Consider the following 21,004-nt stretch of genomic DNA (forward strand, 5'->3'; position numbering starts at 1 on the left):
GGGCCACGCTCTTAACGGCTTCGGTCAATACGGCGGTCGAGATGTCGTGCTCGCTAAAGTAACGTTAAGTGGGGACAAGATCTGGATGCGCCAGGTACGTCCATACCGCTGTCAGACCGCCATTTTTACTTACTATATTCTCTATTGCCACAGTTTGGCTCAACTGCAAATGATTTTGCGTATGGGGTGGGACTCGATGACAGCTTCAATACGTTGCTCTTATCTGGTGGGTGTGCAACGAATCAGGTGGACGAGACTGTGGAAGTGGATGTAGCAGCGATTCTAGAGACCAGGAGAAATGCTGGAATGATATCCGACTACGAACCGCAGATCATGGACCCGAAAGCCAGAACGAGTCCACACAACCGAGAGTACGACTTCGCAGTTAGTCTCAATTTCGATGGAGATATTCTAGATTACGCTATGGATGGTGGGGTGACAATCACACCGCGACGAAGAAGAATCAGGGAAGGAGGACTGGTAGCGGAGTATGTCGTGGTTTTAAATCGTCAACCTCTAGCGGATGTGGTGGTACAGGCTCAAGACGTACGTCTACTGGATCCAAGTGGAATTCCTGTTCAACAGCTTCAGTATTTGACACCCCAGCGTGTAGTATTCACACGTGCGAACTGGAACCGCGAACAGTTGATACGGTTAAAAGCGGTAGACGACAATCTAGCTGAGGGTCGTCACTACGCTGTTGTGACTCATTCCGTGACCAGTACGGACCCGAATTTTGATGGCGCTGGCACTCCGTTTCTCGCTGGTCGTAATGTAACCATACAGATCGACGACAATGATCTCGCTGGGATTTCTCTCTCGAGACGACACGTTTTTATCGCTGAAGGTGGCGGTAACGATAGCTACAAAGTTGTACTAACGTCAAGGCCGTGGCATCCCGTGAAGGTTGTGATAAAACCGCTACATGCTAACCAAACGACTGCGACACCCGCTGTACTCAACTTCGAACCCGAAGCCTGGGATAAACCACAACAAGTGCTCGTAAGTGCTGTCGACGACGTCGATTCCGAAGTGGAATATGGAGGTCTGTATACCGGAGGTCCGTTGCTTCACTACTCTGAGAGCAGGGATATCCGATATCACACTCGTCGTCCACAATGTTTTGATGTGCCCAATTGTGATCCATCCGATGCGTCACTTTGTTTATTGCCCCAGAACGAGCTGCAAACTGGCCAAACCTCGATTCGAGTCTGCGATATAACGAGCGAGTGCACTTTTGCACAAGGCAATGGAGCGTGTATCGCTAACGTGGTGAATGGTAATGGCACAATCCCTGCCCGATTCGGGAATCAGCACTTAAACCCTAACAACGGGGTCGGTGTTTCTGAAGATATGAGCTACGAGGATCTCGTAACAGTGTTAGCAGCGGAGAAACGCGACTCGAACTTAACAACTTTATCAGACCAGAACATTTCGATATTGGAATTTGCACCTCCACCTCCTGAACTTCGAGGCTTCGTGTTGAGTTTTCTTGGTCTGATGAACGTTGGGCAGGCTAGGAAAATGAGTGCAAACCCTAGAAATGTCCAACATACGGTCTGTGCTGGTTTAGTACGATTGGAGACAATGCGTTGGGTCTTCGAAGAGTGGCCTAAAGGGTACGTGGACCGCGTTCTCGCCGCCACCTTCGCGATGTTCCCTCAGAGTTACTCTCTTGAGCGGCATTCATGGAATTGTGGCATGGCTAACTTTCTTCCTAATAATGAAATCGCCGTGAGTATCTGGGATAATGATCCTGGTGTTACGCTGTCTACCACAACGCTGGAGGTCACTGAAGGGGATAATATGGGAGCTACATACGATGTCGTTTTGAACGCTCCACCATCGATTGGAGGTCTTGCAACGGTTATTGACTGTGATGATGAAACGCGGACATCGTCGGTTTATTGTACGAAAAAGCAGTCGGACAAGTGTGGGTTTTGGGGTGAAAACTTCTCGACGCTGGCTGCTACAATCTATGATCAAAGCGCGTGGAGGACAAAAAATGGAGTCGAACAACCGAATATTAGCATCGCAATTGTCGGCAACTCGCAGGTGACAATTTCGCCTTCGCTCTTAACCTTCACAGCCACAAATTGGTTCGTTCCTCAGCGTGTCACGGTGCGAGCCGTGGATGATTCTGTGTCGGAACTCAACGTGAGCTATACACTTTCACATCGGATACAGAATTCGGTCTACGGGTACACGAATCAAACCGCGTTTTGGTTCTGGAAGACAAACACACTGGCTACTGCTTTTCATACCAGTTGGAAGACTGAGGGTGGTTCAATTCCTTACAACTCTCTACCGACTGTCCTCCACTCGCCAGATCACGTTCTGGTTAATGTTTTCGTACGGGATAACGACGTCGCTCAGGTCGATGTTGTGGTTAGTCAGCCTAAGTCGAAGCTGGTAACTAAAGAGGCCAGTGATGCAATGAACTGGGTGGGAGACTACGTGACTGCGCTGGCATTTCACGATGTGTCAGTGTCAAAAGCAACAAAAACAGAAGAGTCGTTGAAGAATATTCTCGTATTCGCATCTGAAGTGAAGACTTTTATGAAGTTTCATCTGCCGCGTTTACATGATGGAGACACGTCGCTTCGCTACTCTGGGGCCACTCTACTACTTCACCAGACGCCCTACAAGGTCTTCAATGTGTCCGAGATGAATAGCGACAACTCGACTGGAAGTGGCTCTTCCACTGGTGCCGCGAGTTTCACGAAGGAATATTTACTTAAAGTGACGGCTGTGGACAATGCGTGGACCACGGAGACGATTCGTTCAGGAGCTGCAACGCCCCAACCTCTGTCGTTTGTAGCGAATAGAGCAGCGATAAAGGTTTTAGCCAAGGTGGAGAAAAGTCGCTCGATCGAGGTAGATATTTCCCCACTTGTAGAGAGGATTCTACCCACACGACTATCCGCGCTTTCTCTACAGATTGAGGTGCTTTCGGAAGGCGGAACTACGGACTCGATCGCTACAACTCAACTGTGCTCGTCTGTATTTGAGAGGAAGCTTCGTCCACTTTTGTCTCTGTCGTACGAGTTCCCGAATTTACTACGTGGCTTGACCTCAGCGCAGAGCTCCACTGCGATATCTGCAATAACCAACCAGCCGCTAGAAGCTTCAATTGCCACCAACGGGGCAAAGTACGGTGATTCCATTACTAGTACCGCTCCTGTTGCAACGACTACAAACGAAAGTGACCCGTGGTGGGAGGTGACAATCCCTCAATTAACCAAGCTAGGAACCGTGGCGATTTTTCTATCAGCGTCCGTGGTCGAAGGGAACTCTCGTGGATTTAACCTCGTGGTTATTGCTTCACTGAAGGCGTTTGACTCAAAAGCTCTAACTCTAAGTGAAGCCTTAAGTTATGGCTGTCCAAGTGCTTGTCCCCACGCAGAGCGATTCCCCGTCCGTAAGGGGATTTTACTCTGGGAGGTGCAGGCCGGTGCAGTTGCAGTGCGAATCTACCGAGAAGGGATCGGTATACTACGATTAGCACAAGTGCAAGCGTTTGAATCCTTCATCTCGGTGACAACAACAGCAGACGGAACAGGGATCCGTTCGAGATTGAAGTCGGATTGGGGACCGAGTCCCGCACTGCTACAATCGTGGCATCTGTTGCAGACTGTAAGGAGATCTGAGACCGAAAACTTGGCTGTTGGAATGGCTACAAGACAGAGCAGCACTAATCCGCATCATGCGCTGTCTCACTTGGCTGTAGACGGGCTACGACATTCCATTTGGGACCCTCTCATTCTCCAGAGGGAAGACGATAATTCAATGGCGGCTGCTAGTACAAGAGCTGAAGGAATGGATCCATGGTGGGAAGTGGATCTGGGGAGTATCAATCCTATTCAGGCGGTAGTACTCTATCCATACGTGGGTAGTAATTATGATGAGCTCTGTGCCCCAACATCCACTGGAAAGAACGGGTACCCAGAATGGAGTGGAGATCTCTTTGACTTCAGTCACATGGATTCGCTACTGCAACTTAAGGCGCCATTCGCTCAGCAATTTGACGTGCTTTTATCGGATCAACCGCTAACAAAAAGTGATGGGACAGCGTCAGGAGCTGCAGTCACAGCTAGCAAGACACTGACGTTCTCATGTGCTAACTACACCAACTCGATTATGTGGGGAAACGTATTCTCGAACGCTCGGTTCGTGACTGTACGAAAGCGTGGAGCTGGCGTTTTGATGCTGAACGAGGTGGAAGTTTTACGCTGGAACCCAGCGACACTGTCTCGCTATCTACTGCTGGACTTGTTCGGGACTGGGGGGAAGCCACTTGCCCTCTCTAGTGTGCAGCTATTTCCTCCAAGTGATGTAGCTCCTACCGACTCCGAAACGCTAACAGTCCCAGCTCCGTTGACCTACAAAATCCACAGTGTGAGCTCACAATTCGCCACTACGGGAGCAGGATCGGCTAGCTCGCTCCTGGATGTTAAGGATAATACAGTGTGCTACGTGGCTAGTACGCCATCCTACCACGAGTGGGTCGTCTTGGAGCTTGAGTGGCCTGTGCAGATTGGCCTTGTGGACGTCAACACAAATGTGAGTCAGTGTTCGACTGCAAATGTGGAGGCTGTGACTGAGTTCTCTGTGGCTTCTCATGGCTCTGTACTGGACAATATCCGCAGTGAAGACGCGTCTGGAGCTCTAACAGCTGACGGTTCTTCGACTACTTGTCAGCTAAATGCTGCGGGCGTTGTGACTTCTCCGTCTCCACACTGTACAAATTACGTTTGTACAGATGCAGAGTGTCAATCCCCCGTGCGAGCTAAAAGTTCAGCTGGAAGCAGTTTAGTTCTCAGCGATTTCGTTGATCTCGTGGCACTTGGAAAGCCCCAGCTGTTACCACTGGATCGGCTTCCGCTGTCTGTGAACGAGAACCGCGCTTTGCTCTTACGTGATAACCCGGTAGTAATCTGGCCATTCGATGATGCTCCTAAAGTCCTTGTAAGCAATGATGAAGGTGAGGCCTCGTGGGGAGGCAATAGTCGAGCTACGGGCGCATTAGAGCTGAAAACGTCGTCGTCTTTGGTGGATTTGGAGTCTGATGATAACATGGAAGGCACTTTCTTCTCAGCTGCAGTCGCAGTTCAGCCAGCTATGAGCTCGTTCTCACTGGAATTCTGGTTTCTTCCCAAAGGCAGCCTCCCTGTTAACGTTGTTAGCATGTATGGCAAAGATGCAACTGGGAATCAAGTGAAGTTTGGGAATGTTGGAGTGAGCAGTAGAACAGGGAGATTTTACTTTGAAATGACCAACCCGGACGACAGAATGGTCTGTAGAACCGATCTTGGTGCAGATTCTATTGTACTGCCCTTTGCGGAGACCTGGCATCAAGTTGTAGCCATCTACGACCCGAGTTCATCCAGTATTTCTCTCTCCATTTGCGTCTCGGGAGGGCTACAAATTGCAAACTGCTATACAAACACGACCTTGTGCAGCATGGCTCTACTCAGTTTAAAACAAAAGAAATTTCGTCTCGGAGCTGCGGATTCGGATGTTGGTTTTGTGGGGATGATTGCGAGTGCTTCTTGGTTCGTTCGAGCCTTGACAGGTACAGAGATTATGGATCATTATCACGATTTTCTCGACGGCGTGTCGACCGAAGCCACTGCAGCTCACAACACTTACTCGATCCAGTTATCAGCCAGACCTTTGCAACCTGTAACGGTTAAGATCAGCGCCGAGAGTGCTTGTTACCGCTTTAACTTATGTAACATATCGGTTGTTCCATCGATGCTAAAATTCACGACGGAGAAATGGAAATTCCCTCGATTGGTACACGTTCTCGCTACGGATGACCAACTCTTCGAAGGTTTGCACTACTCGGATATTTTCCATGCAGCGTCGAGTCCACCACTGTATCAACTCACTTCGATAGCGTCTACATCTAGTGTGAACAGTATTACTGATGCAGAAGAGCTTCTGCAGAATCTTACGAAGTCTGTTACGGAGTTTTATCGCGATCTCGTAGTTCGCAAGGTGTTCGGGAACTCTAGCGAACAATTGTTACGCCAAGACGCTTTAATGGAGCTCCACCGTAGCTGGGCCAAGCAAATTGTACACAACGTCGCAGTGGCGGCCAACGCGTACGCTGAGACGATCCCAATCATGCCTTTAATGGTGTCGATCGCAGATTTAACGGTGCCGGGTATTGAGTTCTCGACGGCGTCGCTAAGTGTATCAGAGGACGGGAAAGGTAACGACTATCAAGTGGTGCTGCTGTCAGAGCCAACCGAGGAAGTCCGTGTGAAGCTTCATGTTGCATCAGGATGTTACCGTCGATGTGTGGGGGAACCTTTGTGTCCTTCGCGTTCGGTGGAGCAAACCGATGGGAAATATGTAGCATCTGGGGAGGATTCATTCTTGACTTGTGGGGGTGATACGGAGAGTATGAGTACGAGTACGCTACTGTGTAACATCACGCTCTCTCCTGACATTTTGATATTTTCGACGAGTGACTGGAGCTTGCCGAAGACTGTGAGAGTTCTTGCAGTTGACGATCATCTAGACGAACAAGACGTGCATGTTACAATTATCCGGGCTTCATCTGAAAGTCTAGATCCGATCTACGACGCTCTGGTGCTTCCAGATGTCGTCGTGGCCATCGCAGACAATGACAAGACGAATATTTTCTACTCCTCCAACCTGGTTTCGCTATCTGAGAAGCCTCTAGCCGTTTCTACGCTCAAATATCCACACGCAGACTATTACACACTTCAGCTTCTTACGGAGCCCTATGCGAATGTTACAATAGCGATGAGTAACGAGGCCAACAAGTCCTGCTATCGACGATGTGGCTCCCCATTCGACGAGACTTCGTGTGGTCTACCTCGTCAACAAAGTGTCAGCCTCGTACATCTACGCACAAATTCAACACGCGAGATTCACCAAATCTCCTTGCGCATGACAAAAACCACAGAAGTGCAGCGAATTGTGACTTTTGCGAGCCATGTGGACCAGATCTTCCAGCTCTCGGTGTCCGGTGGCTTTGGTTTGGAGATACAAACTCTCGTTTTTACGTTTAATGCCGCATTTAAATCGCGTTTTGCGTCTGCGGATGCCGTAACAGCCGCAACAAATTACGGTGGTACATTTACTATCTCAAACGGAGGTGCGAGCACTTCTGCTCTGGATTTGTTTTCGACAGCGGTACAAGTGCAAGCAGCGATAAATGGGTTATTTGGTGGGGCAAATGCTGTAAGTGTGACGAGAGACATTCAGTATGCAGCGTCGACTTTAACGTGGTGTGTCACATTCCTTCGGTTCGTAACTTCGGATGGTGCTTTCCCTCTGTTATCTGTAGCGGTGAATGGAGCGATTCAAGGTGAACTCACTTGTCAACGTAAACGAGCGAGCAGCTTTCCTACCGGAACATTAAGACTTGGCTATGGCTCTGCTACCTTTCAAGTTCCGATCCTGCCAACGGCATCTGCTCTGCAAACCACGCTAAGCTCGCAATCTGGGATTTATTCCGTGTCAGTTTCTAGAAGACTGTTGAGTATTGGCGGCTACGGGTTCGAGTACATCGTGACCTTCATGAGTGTGGAAACCTTCTCTAATCTGGTCGTCGTCTCTGTTTCCAGCGTTGTGGCGTCCGTGGATGCTACGACACAATTGGCCACTGCTGTGAATATGACCCAGTCACCGATGCTGATCGGTGGGTCTTTTGTGATTGACTTTTTCACCCCACTCAACTTAACCTCTGCAAAGCCCAACCGTACGGCTCCAATTTTCTGGAATGACTCGGCGGAAGCCCTTGCGTCCAAGCTCGTGCAACTTCAGGGCATTGCAAATGTTACGGTATCTCGCCAAAAGCTATCGGCAGAAGGAGGAATGGCGTGGACTGTTCAGTTTCTTGAAAATTACGGTAATATACCGAGTATGATTGTTACGTCGCTTAATCTAACTGGAAAGGGAGTCACCGTCGGTGTGAACACTATTCGTGATGGCGAGTCTTTGCGGGGAAACTTTTCCGTTCAAATGGGAGGCTGGTTCAAGAAGACAGACCCACGTACAAATCGCGCCTACATGATGAACATTCCGGTGAAAAATACGACCCTGTTGCCGTTTAATTCACCCGCGTGGAGGCTAAAAAAGGCGCTTTTTGCCCTGAATGTCACGGAAGTAACAAATGTTACACGAACTGGCGTTGATTGTGATATCTTCGATGTTTGTTACGGATATACGTGGACAGTAAGCTACCTAAATAGTCCTGGAAATGTGCCTCCAATTGCAGCTTTTCCAGACGAAATAATGCGCCAGGCGTCTGGTATGACTATGACGTCCAGCACTATCGCTAACGGGACATATCTCGGTGGCAGCTTCACGTTACGACTGGAATTGTTCGACCCAGAGACTAATCAGACGTACGTTGGTACGACATGGAGATTGCCCGTGAATGTTAGCGCTGTTGGGATGGACGAAGCACTGGAAGCTCTGCCCTTCGTGCGCTCGAACCGTGAAGCGGAGTACGATCCAGAGACGAAAATATGGCGAGGAATAAAGTTTGATAAAGGTGTGCGTGTGTATCGGGAGGGTCCTTATCTAGACGGAGGGCATACGTGGAGGTTGGAGTGGGCTTTGGAGGACTATCTGCGCTTTGCAGACTTGAAAATAACGATGGATGTGTCGCTCGTAACGCAGGAGATTAAGCCATTGCCAGTTCCATCGGAGCTTGATCTTCAAGGCAAACCGAGATGTTCAGCGATCCCCAGAGCTCAATTTCAGCCGGATGTTACGGATCCTTTGGGTTTGCGTGGTTTCTGTGTGTATGCTATTGCGAATGAGACGGCGCAGGAACGCTTCCTCTGCAACTTCACTGTGCTAAATCCATGGATCGTCTTCACTCCAGAGAACTGGTGCATCCCACAACAAGTTCAGCTCGAAGCGGTGGACGACTATATCGATGAATCCACCAAGGCAAACGGTCTAGTGACGTTCTCTAAAGTGACACATACAGTCTTTAGTGACGACTACATCTACTTGGCTCTTCCTCTGCCCAAGGTGGCGGTTCAAGTTGAAAGTGACGACGTCGCAAAGGTGCTTGTGTCCGAGACGGCCCTTCAGGTCAGCGAGGACGGGATTCAAACAGCCCAATACTATTTGCAACTCAACTCGGAGCCTCTAGCCGACGTGAAGATTGTCGTTCTACCTTGGCTGGACGGTAACAATACGCAGTGTTACCGGTTCGGACTGTGTAACATTACTCTCCCAGTTAGCGAGTTCGTCTTCACCCCTCGAAAGTGGAATGTTCCCCAGAAAGTAGCGGTGCTTGCTACAGACGACAGCTTGGACGAGTACGACACACATCTGACTGGAATTTCCCATGTATCGTACAGTGACGACCCAAAGTACAACGAGATCCCTACGATTCCTAAGGTGAATGTGACAGTCCTCGACAACGACGTGTCAGGGTTCACTGTGGACAAGGCAAGTGTATTCGTCACGGAAGGTCTTCTTGGAGCTGTTGACTTCTACACAGTCGTGTTAACCTCCGAGCCGTTCGCAAAAGTTACTGTGGCTATCACCAATGTTGGAATTGTGGGGGATTTCGCCGTTCCCAGCCCCACAAAGCTCGTCTTCTCGTGGCGTAACTGGAACATCCCACAGACTGTGAACGTCACGGCATTTGACGATCGCACCCAGGACGTCGCTGGGTCTACAAGCTCACTTAACCACTCGTTAACTACAAATGATATCATTTACGCTGGTTTGAAAAACCTGGCGTCAGTTAAGGTGTTCATAACAGATAACGACAAGTCAGGGATCGAGTTATCAACAAGGGAGCTGCGTGCAGTAGAGAGCAACAATACTGTGCTCTGGTACAGTGTTCGACTCACCTCGGAGCCCTGGGAGCCTGTGGTTGTCCAACCGAACGCCAGTCATGACTGCTACCTACGTGTTCAAAGCTCCGAGCGTGTTTGTAACATCAGTCTGTTGACAACCGAGTTGTACTTCGGAGAAAGTAACTGGAGCAAGTGGCACAATGTCTCTCTTATTGCAGTGGATGACTGGCTCGACGAGGGAAACGTCCACACTGCTCGAATTTCCCACTCGTCGTCAAGTTCCGATCCCTTGTACAGTGCTGACTACGCAACAAGTGAGGACGTCAAGCTGTTCATAACCGATAACGACGTTTCTTTCGTGAATATCACGCTCAGAAGCGCCACCAAACAACTGCACGCTGCGGAAGGAAGTTTCAACGATTCCTACAGCATTTTCCTGAACTCGGAGCCGTACGAATACGTGACTGTAACATTGCGTCCGACCATTGAAAAGTTCGTTAGTCACGACACCAAAAGTGTTTTCACTCAGCCTCAAGTTGGTATTTCCTTCGGTTCGTCGTCGTCTTCGGGCATGACGCTGCTGAGTACGGAGACTATCCGAAGCGTTCCACTGATTTTCACTCCTTTGGATTGGTCACGACCAAGAATTGTTACAGTATTCGCTATCGACGACGCAATTCCTGAACCCGCAACTCAGTACTCGACCGTTCTCCACTCAGTCTCCAGTGCAGATTCTGGTTATAACATCTCCAATAGCTCCATTGGTGTCGTCAGTGTATCGGTTATGGTTAACGACAGGGAAGCAATTCCCCCGCCTCTGCCATTATCTGCAATGCTCGACAATTCAGGCTCGAAGATCAACATTGCGTTCGACTCAACTGTCTATCATGCCGCTTCCATGGACGTAAGCTCCTCTGGGTCGTACGTTATTCGAGTCAAGACATTTCCGTGCAGTCTCGTGTTTAACTTCGCTGCTGTAAAGTACACACTCGGCTCCCAGGCGCAATGTTTGTGGGTCGATATGAAGAATTTACGTATCGAGCTGAGTGCTGGAGCGACCATAACAGCAAGGGATAAGCTGATTCTCAACGATTGCAGCTCGTTCGCAGACCAATACTGCAACGCCACGAACGTGCTTCGAGCAGGTCCGTCAAGTCGAGCTTTCTCGCAAGCCAGTGTTCTTCTCCAGGTTCCGACGAGTATCGTTCAGCCAAATCCAGTTCTCTTGGTACCTGAAAGCGCTGGTAGTTGCGGCTCCTGGTCTGTAGATGCCTCGCTTTCGACTGGAGCTGGTGGCCGTCCGTTCGCACACTTGCTATGGTTTGCACTTCCAGTATCAGCGTTCCCCAGTTCGATCGACAACGCTAGTCCTGAAGCGGGTCTAGCGTTGTATCAGAGACTAGATTTCGGTCTAAATCTACTCTGTCAGAAGCACAAAACCGACTGGACTACTGGCGTGTCTAGCATCCCGGTGGTTCCAGCTGCAGACGTCGCACTAGCTATGGCAGCTAACAGCAACGCAACGTCGGACTTCTCGACGCTTTCCACTATGGCGCAACTCCGATCAACATGTTACCTGCGATCCATCACTCATAATGCCACGACAGCAAGCGCATTAATTGTTCAAGTGAACGGATCTCTGTTAGAACCAGGCGCGGGATATCGGATCGGTTTAAAACTGGTGAACGCCTTCGCCCAGTCCACCGTCGTCTCAAAAGCCGTCAACGTCCAGGGTTTACCAGGTCCAGCTGTGTTTATCGTCGGCGAATCGACCCAAACCGTGACGAGGGTTGGTGCTCCTATCGTATTGCAAGTGGACTCTACTGTTAGCTGCCCTACATTGTCGAGCTTGGATGTCGCTTATCGATGGACAGTAACCAGTAAAAGAAGTGAAAGCGGCGCAGTGACCACCGAGGATTTCAATAAGGAGAATTCAGCTCGAGACCCGCGAGTCTTTCGCTTACCGCGTCCATCGCTACAAGCTGGTCTAACGTACACGTTCCGAGCCGAAGCGTACATGAAAGGAGCGTCAGCTAGCCAGGCGTCGAGCAGCTTCGCGTCTATCGTGGTGTTTGTCGCCAGTAGCCTACCCCAAGTCTCTATCAAAGGCGGTGACTGTGCGCTGGGCGAACGCGACACATTAGTGCTCGATGGCTCGACAACTTCTGACCCAGACGCTTCCAGCTCACCTTTCACGTATCTGTGGACGTGTCAGGATGTGACCAACTCGTCCACTGTAGGCTCCTGTATGAACGCGTCGGTCTGCCCTTCTGTTCCTTTGGCTTTAACCTCGACGAAATCTGTGCTACGAATCGCACCGCTCAATCTAGCTTCAAACCGCCAGCTCAAGTTCTCGTTAACTGCGTCCAAAGGTTCACGTACCGCAACAGCTTTTAGTACAATTTGGACTGTGGCTGGTCGCCTCCCCGTCGTTCTCGTCACTGCTTCAGCCACGAAGATGAATCCTTCCAGTCGTCTGACACTTACGAGTACCGTGACTTCGGACTATCCGTACACCACGAGATGGACGCAAACTATTGGAGATCTCGAGCTTCCTCGTGCAGATGTAAGCGATATGTTCACACTGCCTCTAACCAGCACCAACAACGCCATTCGCAGCTTCAAATTAGCTGCAGGACTCACGTACAATTTCCGTCTTGTGGCGACCGACACGGTAGGAAATGTGGGCTTTGGATCCGTCTCGGTGGTCGTCAACTCGCCGCCTGCTTCGGGGACTTTCGTTGTGAGTCCGCAATCCGGTTACGCCATGCAGGATACGTTTACGTTGACGTGTTCGTTGTGGAGTGACGATGCAGACGATTTTCCCCTCACGTACTCGTTTGGCGTGCTCTCCACTGCACATTTTGAGATGATTGAGGAGAATTCGACAGATTCCAACACTTTAATGGCTCAATTACGGAAATCCATGACGCCTATCGTGGTGAACCAACTCACACCGCTCGCGACCGCAAAGATGTTCGCTCCTGAAGATATGGCGGATAGCGAGAGCGTGACAGTCTTGGCGTTCATTAGTGATCGTCTCGGTGCCGTAGCACTCGCGTTTGATACGATCAAGGTGTTGTTACCTGAAGCAGCAAAGTCGTCGCCTGTACTTTACGTTTCCGACATGTTTGATGCTAACGGGGCTCTTAAATCCAGTGCTGGTAAATCGCAGGATGTACGTCAAGTCTTGGCAGGAGCTTTATTGATGGAAAAGGCTCTCGGTTCGTCAGTAAAATCACGTCGTCTTGCTAGTTGTCCGGGTGGATACATGGGAGACGATTGCGCTACGGAGATTGCTGTCGTGCAGAGAGTGAATGCTGCGATCTTGGCTACAGTGTCAAATGCAGTAGGTTCTGTAGAACCTAGTAGCTCGGGGCTTAGCCAACAAGCTCGAGTGCTTGGGTCTGTTATGCGAGCCGCACCGCAGGTGTTGACGGAAGCGCAGATTGGTCTTGTGACTGAGCTCTGCAGTGGAATTGCAGGTAGCGCTCTAACGCTAGACGTCCCAGATGAATTTCTAGACACGACAAGTGCTACATTGCTAGAGGTCATTTCTCTTCTCCTCCGACTTGAGAGCTCTAGCACTGAGGTGACCTCCCGTCGGCTGGTCGAATCAGACGCAGCCAATTCCACGTGCATTGACACTACCAGTGCCGGAGAGAAGAGCAACTGGGATAATATGGTGCGCACGCTTCAATCACTCGCAGTACTGAGCAGTGACGACTTGCTGGTTGATGAACCTCCTGCTGTTCTTGAAGGTGGCGATGTACGCACGTATTCAGCTAAAGGCTCGAGCTTCCGAGATCAAGTATCGATGACGCTTACGTCCACCGCAGTGGCGTGTCTGGGCTCGGATCTGTACTTGAATGCCTTGTCGCTCGTCAACACTCCACACTCTGCCTGCACTCTCAACGGCTCGGAGCCAGTTTCGAGACGAACTTTGTTCTCAGTACACTCGCAAGCTGCTGTGGAAAAGGCTGCCAGAGTAACGACGTACGCTTCCAATACTGGAGTTCAAATGCAGACTCTACCGAGTACAAGCGCCTGTGTTAAAGCTGCTTCCGAGTCAACGCGTCGTCTGGAATCCGATGCTACCGAGGCGGAGCAGTGGATGCCACTGGCTGCTCTCACTATTCCTCATGAACGTGAACTATCAGCTATTGAAAGGAGCAATTTCTCCACATCTTGTCGTACATGGAGCGCCGAGGCTTCGAGTTGGTCTGTGGACGTGTGTTTCAAGGATGATAGCGCCAGTACCAGCGAGTTCACCGTGTGTTACTGCACGCAGATCGAGTCTTCTCTCGAAATTTTAGTGACGCTAGACGAACGTTTGGACTTCTACGCTCTACATCGGGATCTGTACCGGAACGATGAGCCTTCTCTCGTTGTCAGCGCAACTTTGGCTGTTCTTGTTGGGGTCTTTGTTATGGTCGCAAAACTCGGTCAGCGACTTGATGCACGAGATGTTAAGCGCGACAAGCAACTGACAATCAAGAGACTTAATCGCGCCAAGTGGAGCGAACTGGAAGCGCGAATGCAGGTCAATAACGTGTTCGAGGACTTTGACGCTCACTACGTCGCCCAGCAGCAGCAAAAACGACTGGAAACCCGTCCTTCTGAGGCCTCAACAGCAGTCACGGATGTAGGGGAGTCGTCAGCGTTGTTCGCTTCGTCCGTGCGTGGAGTCCACGTGAACGGCATAGCAATAGAACCCTTGAACGAACCACTAGATACGAACATCCAGCTCCCCGATGAAGCTCGCACTTTATTCGGGTCATCTACCCTCGTGGATCGACAGTATCGACGCGTAACGTTCCTCTTCCGAGTGAGCAATCTGCTGCTAGTTATCCTGGGAATTGTACTGCTAATTGCTGGAATCGAGGTGCAGTTTGTACTGGGGCGAACTCCCGCTGAACTTGTGCTGTACTTGTACGGCGGACCGCTGGGATTTACGCTCATGATTGGCGGTGCAGTGTTGATAGCATCGGGTATCGCAGGCGTTCTTCTTGCACGACGAGACGCTTCAAACGCGGCTCGAACGGCGTACTTGACAGCGTTGGGTCTTGGCTTGTTGGCTCAATTCCTGGTTGTGATGTTCGCCTTTCATTTGCTCAGCAACTTTGACGCCATGCCGCACGGTGTAGCACTTGCACTACGCTCGAAATGGGACGCGTTGTCCGTCGATTCCCAGACTCAGCTCCAAGTATCCTATGCGTGTTGTGGGTTTCTATCCATCAATGAGGAAGAGTCTTGTCCAGAAGAAGCGCTAGATGCTGTGGCCTCTCGAACGTGCTCGGTAGTCCTCGGAGCCCAGGCGTCCACTTTGTTCTCCAGCTCGTTCAAGTACGTCGAAATTGTGCTGGTCGTGGAGATTGCATGTGTCGCACTAGCCAATTTTCTCGTTCGGTGGCGTCGAATTCGACTGGTCCAACTTGCTAGCAGTAATTCCGCTGATAGTGCTGAGGCGACTATCGTTCGCTCCTTGGTATCAGCTGCACTTCTGTGCTCACTGCCTCCGCTGTACGCGTTGCTAGCCTGTGCTGCCGTGGGTGGAGTTCTCTTTGGAGTTGATTTGATGCTACACTGGGGAGCATTGGAGGATCCACTTGTATCTGCGTTGTTTGGAGTTGAAACCGGAGTTTTCATCCTTGCTGGAGCTGTGGTGTACCTGGTTATTACGCTCTGGGCACTAAGAGCCCTGGGTAGACGAGATGTACGAGCTCTTCGCTGGGTTCTGGGATCATCGTTGGTATTTTTACTGCTCAATTTAGCAGTGCGAGCGTACATTGGGCGCCTTCTTGCAGACTTTTACTTGGACCCGTCGATCCTTGAAGCAATTGAGGCGAAGTATGTGAAATTGTCACACTCAACATTGCTAGATTTGGAGATGGAATTGGAGTGTTGTGGCTTCACCAGTGGCGCACAAGGGGCCTGTGTGGAAGGTTCGTCCGATGCGGATATACCTATTTGTCGCGAGCAAGTGGAGAGTGCTTTGACGCGGTCGTTAGCTCTCGCAACGGATCGTCTCGCGGGTTTCCTATTGGCTCAGACGGTCGTATTCGTTCTCTTGGCTTGGCTGTGCTTCCGACTTCGACGATTTTCTAGTGTGGCTGCAATTCGATCAACACCAGTCGGCGAAGCTGCTTGTGATCCACCAACGCTATCTCAGAAGGTGTGTGCCAGTGGATTATTGGTACTGAATTTGGGAGCTGTAGCGGCGGGGGTTGGAATCTTGTGTCTAGGCATTGACGTCCTCTTCGAGCTCAACGTGCTGCAAATGTCGTACCTGTTACGCGTATATGATCGTCGTCTTGGCGTTTATTTGCTCTTCTTTGGAGGTACGATGGAGATATTTGCCTTGCTTGGCGGTATTGTAGCGTGGCTTGGCGCGCAAGGAACAAACACGCAACCATCACGAATGAGATGGACTAGAAAATGGCTGGCGATATGCTACTCGCTCGCATGTGCCGTGCTGTTCGTCGCTGCGTTCATATTTGCTGGCGTGAGGCACAAGCTCTCGTCTCAGTATACACCAATCACTGACGCTACTGTCGAAACCGAAGCCATTGATACACGGATGACAGATCTCTGGATCTCTGCTCCATCAAATACGAAGTTGTTCGTGCAGAACTCGCTTCAGTGTTGTGGTTATGAGCGCATTGAAGCTGCTAATGGTTCAGTGTCGTACACTCTACAAGTCGAGAAATTCGGGTGGCGGCGCCTCGCATCGACGGCCACGTATCAGGTGTACAGCTCGCGAAATGCGTTGGACTCCCGAAAGACACGTATACTCACTGACACGAAGGCCGAGTCGACACGGTTGAGCAGCCATCAATGCCCCACGAATGCCTCGGACGGATGTGCTGCGCCAATGAAGCAGTATGTCTCTCGTGTGGCACGAAGCGCCTGGCAGTTATGCGCTGGTGTAGCTGGCTTTACTGTCACAGCTTTAGTCTGCGCTTGCGGCTTACAGGACACCAATCAACGTGAGAGGAATTGGAATCCTCACTGGAGACTTCGCGTTAAACGGACAGTATTTCTGGTGCTTGTTCTAGCTGGAATATTATCCACGTTAGCATGTTTTATCCTTGGCTTGGATGTGGCCGTTGGGTGGACACTTTTCAGCTCTAGCGCCTTCCAAATGGTGTTCGCTCGATCCATGGGTGCGTCCTTGATGGTGTACGGAGTGCTCGCTGTATGCACTCAAGTGTACTCGTCTCGAGCAGCTCTTCACTTCAGTGTCCATCAACTGTTCTTGCAATGTGCAACTCGAATCGTACTTGCCTCGGCACTGTTTGCAGCTGTAGGACTCACAGCTCACCTTTCGCACTACTCGTCGCTGTCAGAGGAGAGCTGGCATGCCCAACTCGAAAGTTTCCTGGATGGCCAATGGAGTCTTCTGACACCAGTGACGCAGAATACGATAGCTCTTGAGTTCTCGTGCTGTGGTTTTAATGATCCCATGCTTGTGCCCGGCCAAGGTGTCGTGTTCGACCGGCCAGCACTCGGATACCCAGCATGTTCACTGTCGATCTCTCGTGGTTGCAAAGGCCCCCTTATGACGGGAGTGGAGTCGTCTTTTGCCTGGTTGTTTGCGTTCCTTCTAGCGTTAGCGCTCTTGGAAATTGCGTGTATGGTGCTGGGTGCTCTCGTACTACACGACGTCCGCAACTACGAAGCAGAGGCCTGGTTCCATCTCGAGAGTAGACTACGTTACGTGGCAGGTCGCTTCCGGCGCGATTTCCGTCAACAGCATGTGTTGATTTCAGTCGGTGCAAGGTTTGACCCTCGTCTTACTCGAACACAACGAGCTGTTAGTGTGCTTTGTGCGTGGGCTGCGTCACTCGCAGTGTATGCGGGTTATTTTGCCACAAAAGGCTGCTACAGGACCTCACTTAAGTCGTGCGAACAACCTGGTGTAGGCGAGTTGATCGGCCTCGGTCTTGTTTACGGTGGGGCGGTCGGACTCGCAGTGCAAACGTGTGCCGTCGCGTTATTTGAACACGTTCGACACCGAGCAGACGACGAGACCAAGGAAGTCGCCACCGCTCGACAACGAAAGGAGAAAGTGCTGTTGTTCCGTAGACCTTGGTTTCGACGTCGACGTCCAGAGGATCAGGAGCTCTCCAAAACTACGGAACAATCTGCACTTACCCATGACGCGTCTACGCTTGAAGGAACGCAGACCACGACCGAGGAACGCTGGTTCGTGTGGCTTACACGCTTTGTGGCGTTGGTATTCCAGACTTGCGGCGTGGCCTTGTTCCTAGGAGGTTGTGCACTAGCCACTCTGCTTGGACTCCTTCGCTTAGGTTACAATAATTCTCTGTACGGAGTTCCGCTGGATGAGGATGTCTTTGAGCTGCTTGCAGTTGCTGGAGCTCTTATCGTCGTCGCGTTGGTCGCAGCACTAGCGAACGATCTCCGGGATCAGCATCTGAAGCGATCGAATCGCCGAAAAGCGACTCCAGTCATTGTGGTACTCGTAATCGTAGCGATCATTGCTGTGCTGGCGCTTATAGCTGGGCTCTTGGCTGTCTTCATGATCCACGAGGTGGTTCAAGATGATGCCAATGCGTTGAATAGTTGGAGTGTTCGTACGACAGGCTTCAGTGTCGTGGAACGGCTCGAGACTGCGTGGAAAGAAGAGCTGACGGGCTACGCCAGAGACTCCGTTCAGCAGGAGCTACGTTGTTGTGGGTTTTGGAGCGCTACAGACGCACCGTTTTTGCCGTGTCCTCACGGAGATCCAGTAGAAGTCACTTATGAAGCTTTGAGTGTGAGTGGCGCGATCGTGACGGAAACAAAGCACGAGTTTACGACGTTGCCGGGATGTCGCGCTGGGATGCTTGCTCGCTTCCATAATGGAGCGGATGTGGCGACATACTGCGCGTTGGCGGCGGCAGGACTTTTGATCCTGACGGTAGTCACCTCGCTCTTCCTGACTCACGAGTTAGCTATCTCCAAAGACGCCAAACTCAAGCTGCGAGTACCAGATACCGAAGACGAGGTCAAGCGAGACGTGAGAGAGACGTTTGAGACTGTGGTCGGGCTTAAGATCGCGGCTCCGGCTCGTGGCAAACTGCGCTCTCAAATACTGGCTTCAAGTCTGGACAGTGTTTCACCCTCCGTGGCTAGCGAGTTGGCAGCAGTACCGTTGAAGCATGAAGAGATGGTGATCTCCAGTACTCCTGCGGGCCAAGAAGACTTCGTCGCGGCGAAGATTGAGCCCAGTGTCGATGTTGGTGAGGACAGTTCCACCGTTCCGTACCCAGCATGGATTGTGTATGTGGTGTTTGCGATGTGTCTGGCGTGGCTAGCGACCATGGCGTATTTGGTGGCGATAAGTGCGATGGAGCTTGGATTGGCTACTTCTTGGCGCTGCGTTCTTGCCTGGGCGACTGGTGTAGCCATCCAGGAGCTGATAGTGGAGCCTATTGTGATACTCGCATCCATCGTTGCTCGTACACTGCGTGACTGGTGGTCTCACACTTTAGTTGCGAGAGTCATCCGACGTGGGCGTGCCTTGCTGCGTATTGGTCCGCAAGACGCCGAAGCCTTGGAACGTGAGCAACTAGGCGACTCTTTGACTCTGTACGATCGCCTTCGCTACGCTGCTGCTGTTCGGATCCAGCGTCGTTTGCTCACTCGAGTCACCCGAGCACGATACCTGCGTCAACTACGAGCTCACAAGCAGGATCAGCACCGGTTACTGGCTGTTACTGGCTGTCCAGAGACGCGATACATTGCGCAAGACGATACACAACTTCAGCGAAGAAGAGATCGAAGCCTTCAGGTTGTTGTTCGCGGCGGCGGATGCAGCTCAGCTCGGCTTGGTCTCCCACACTGCCATCGCCCAGGCCGTGTACGAGTTGGGCGTCCATGTACCCGCCCCAAAAGTCCGCGAGCTGCTTGAAGCGTTCGATCCAGCGTATGCAGACCTCGTGGACTTTGAGCATTTCCTGTACGGCATGCACTGTGTCCGCCTGTACCATCAGCAGCTGCAGACTCCGCCCACAGAAGCTACCGAGCAGCCAGCGAAGGCTAAAGCCAAAGACGAGAAGTTGGTGAGCTCGTCGGATCGATTCGGGCCGCGCGCAGATCCACGAGCGGAATTGTTGGTCAAGCGCCAAAATCTGCTACGAGAGCTGCGAGATCGTCGCGAGTCGCTCGCACACAAACTGATGCGGAAGGTAAGTGGGCGGTTGCCGGCATTAGCGCACCGCGGTAAGAGTGTAAGAACTGCGTCGATCGAAGAGGGTGACGAAGCGTTATCAGAAGAAAAAGAAGAAGCTGCTGCCAGTGAGAACTCGGTGCCTCCGACGGGCACCTACGTGTTCTGGCAGAACCGGAAGTTGTCTCCAAAGAAGCGCGCTCTCGAGTCAGCCCTAAAGAAGAAGCACCAAGAGCGAATACGCCAGCACAAAGCCGATAACGACGATGTTCACACGACTGCAAGAGCTGCGGTGACACTTGACGCACCGCCTGAACCAAAGACGTCGGCGAAACAAGCACTCAAGAGCTTGGCTAGCAAAAAAATCACAGCGTCTCGAGGAAGCACAGCTGAAGCTAAATCGGACACGGCAACGACACCTTCACAACCACGCACTGAACTACCCACCCCCGCTGTAGTAGCAGGCTCTAGCAGCGAAGGCGAAGCAAAGCTTTCAGTCGAGACGCTCTCAAAAGGAACTGAAGACAAGGAGAAGGTGACGCCAGTCGACCTTGAACCGAGTAGCAGTGGTGACGAGAGCAGAGCAGCAACAGCAGCGTCCGATTGCCCAGCTGAGACCAAATCGAGTGAACCTGTTGTAAAGTCAGAGGAGGCCAAGCCCTTCGGTGCCTACATGTTGCTCACCAAGCAGCCGCCGCCACTCCGCCCTCAGAAGGTTCCGACAAGACATACTGATGAACCAGGTGCCGACAGCGACGCTGTATCCCGTCCCACGACGGCGGAGAAGACCAAAACTGACGCCCAAAGCGCGCTGGAGAAGGCGCTGCTCAAGAAGCAGAAGGCCAAGTCGAAACCCAAGTTGTAAGTAAGTAAGTGTTCAAGTTGCTGACGCACCCAACACCGGGATACTTTTTCAAATTTCTCAAATTCTTACAAACCGTCAGTTTCCAAAATCCCAAAATTCCGAATCAGCTGAGCATAATGATCATCACTCTTTTGCCGTCATTTTTCCGCTATC

The 21,004-nt window shown here is 51.2% G+C and overlaps 1 protein-coding gene across 1 annotated transcript; it reads left to right on the forward strand.

Annotated features, from left to right (window-relative positions):
* Positions 1-306: 306 nt before the first annotated feature.
* On the forward strand, positions 307-20,851 carry PITG_12547 (uncharacterized protein; the record flags this gene model as incomplete). The annotated part of the gene is made up of 5 exons (XM_002900378.1): positions 307-13,401; positions 13,474-14,496; positions 14,557-19,530; positions 19,595-20,443; positions 20,630-20,851. 5 exons carry the CDS (start codon positions 307-309, stop codon positions 20,849-20,851), a joined length of 20,163 nt encoding a protein of 6,720 aa, XP_002900424.1.
* Between the last annotated feature and the right edge of the window lie 153 nt (positions 20,852-21,004).

The sequence above is a fragment of the Phytophthora infestans genome, genomic scaffold, assembly GCF_000142945.1.
Source record: "Phytophthora infestans T30-4 supercont1.26 genomic scaffold, whole genome shotgun sequence".
Lineage (NCBI taxonomy): Eukaryota > Oomycota > Peronosporomycetes > Peronosporales > Peronosporaceae > Phytophthora > Phytophthora infestans.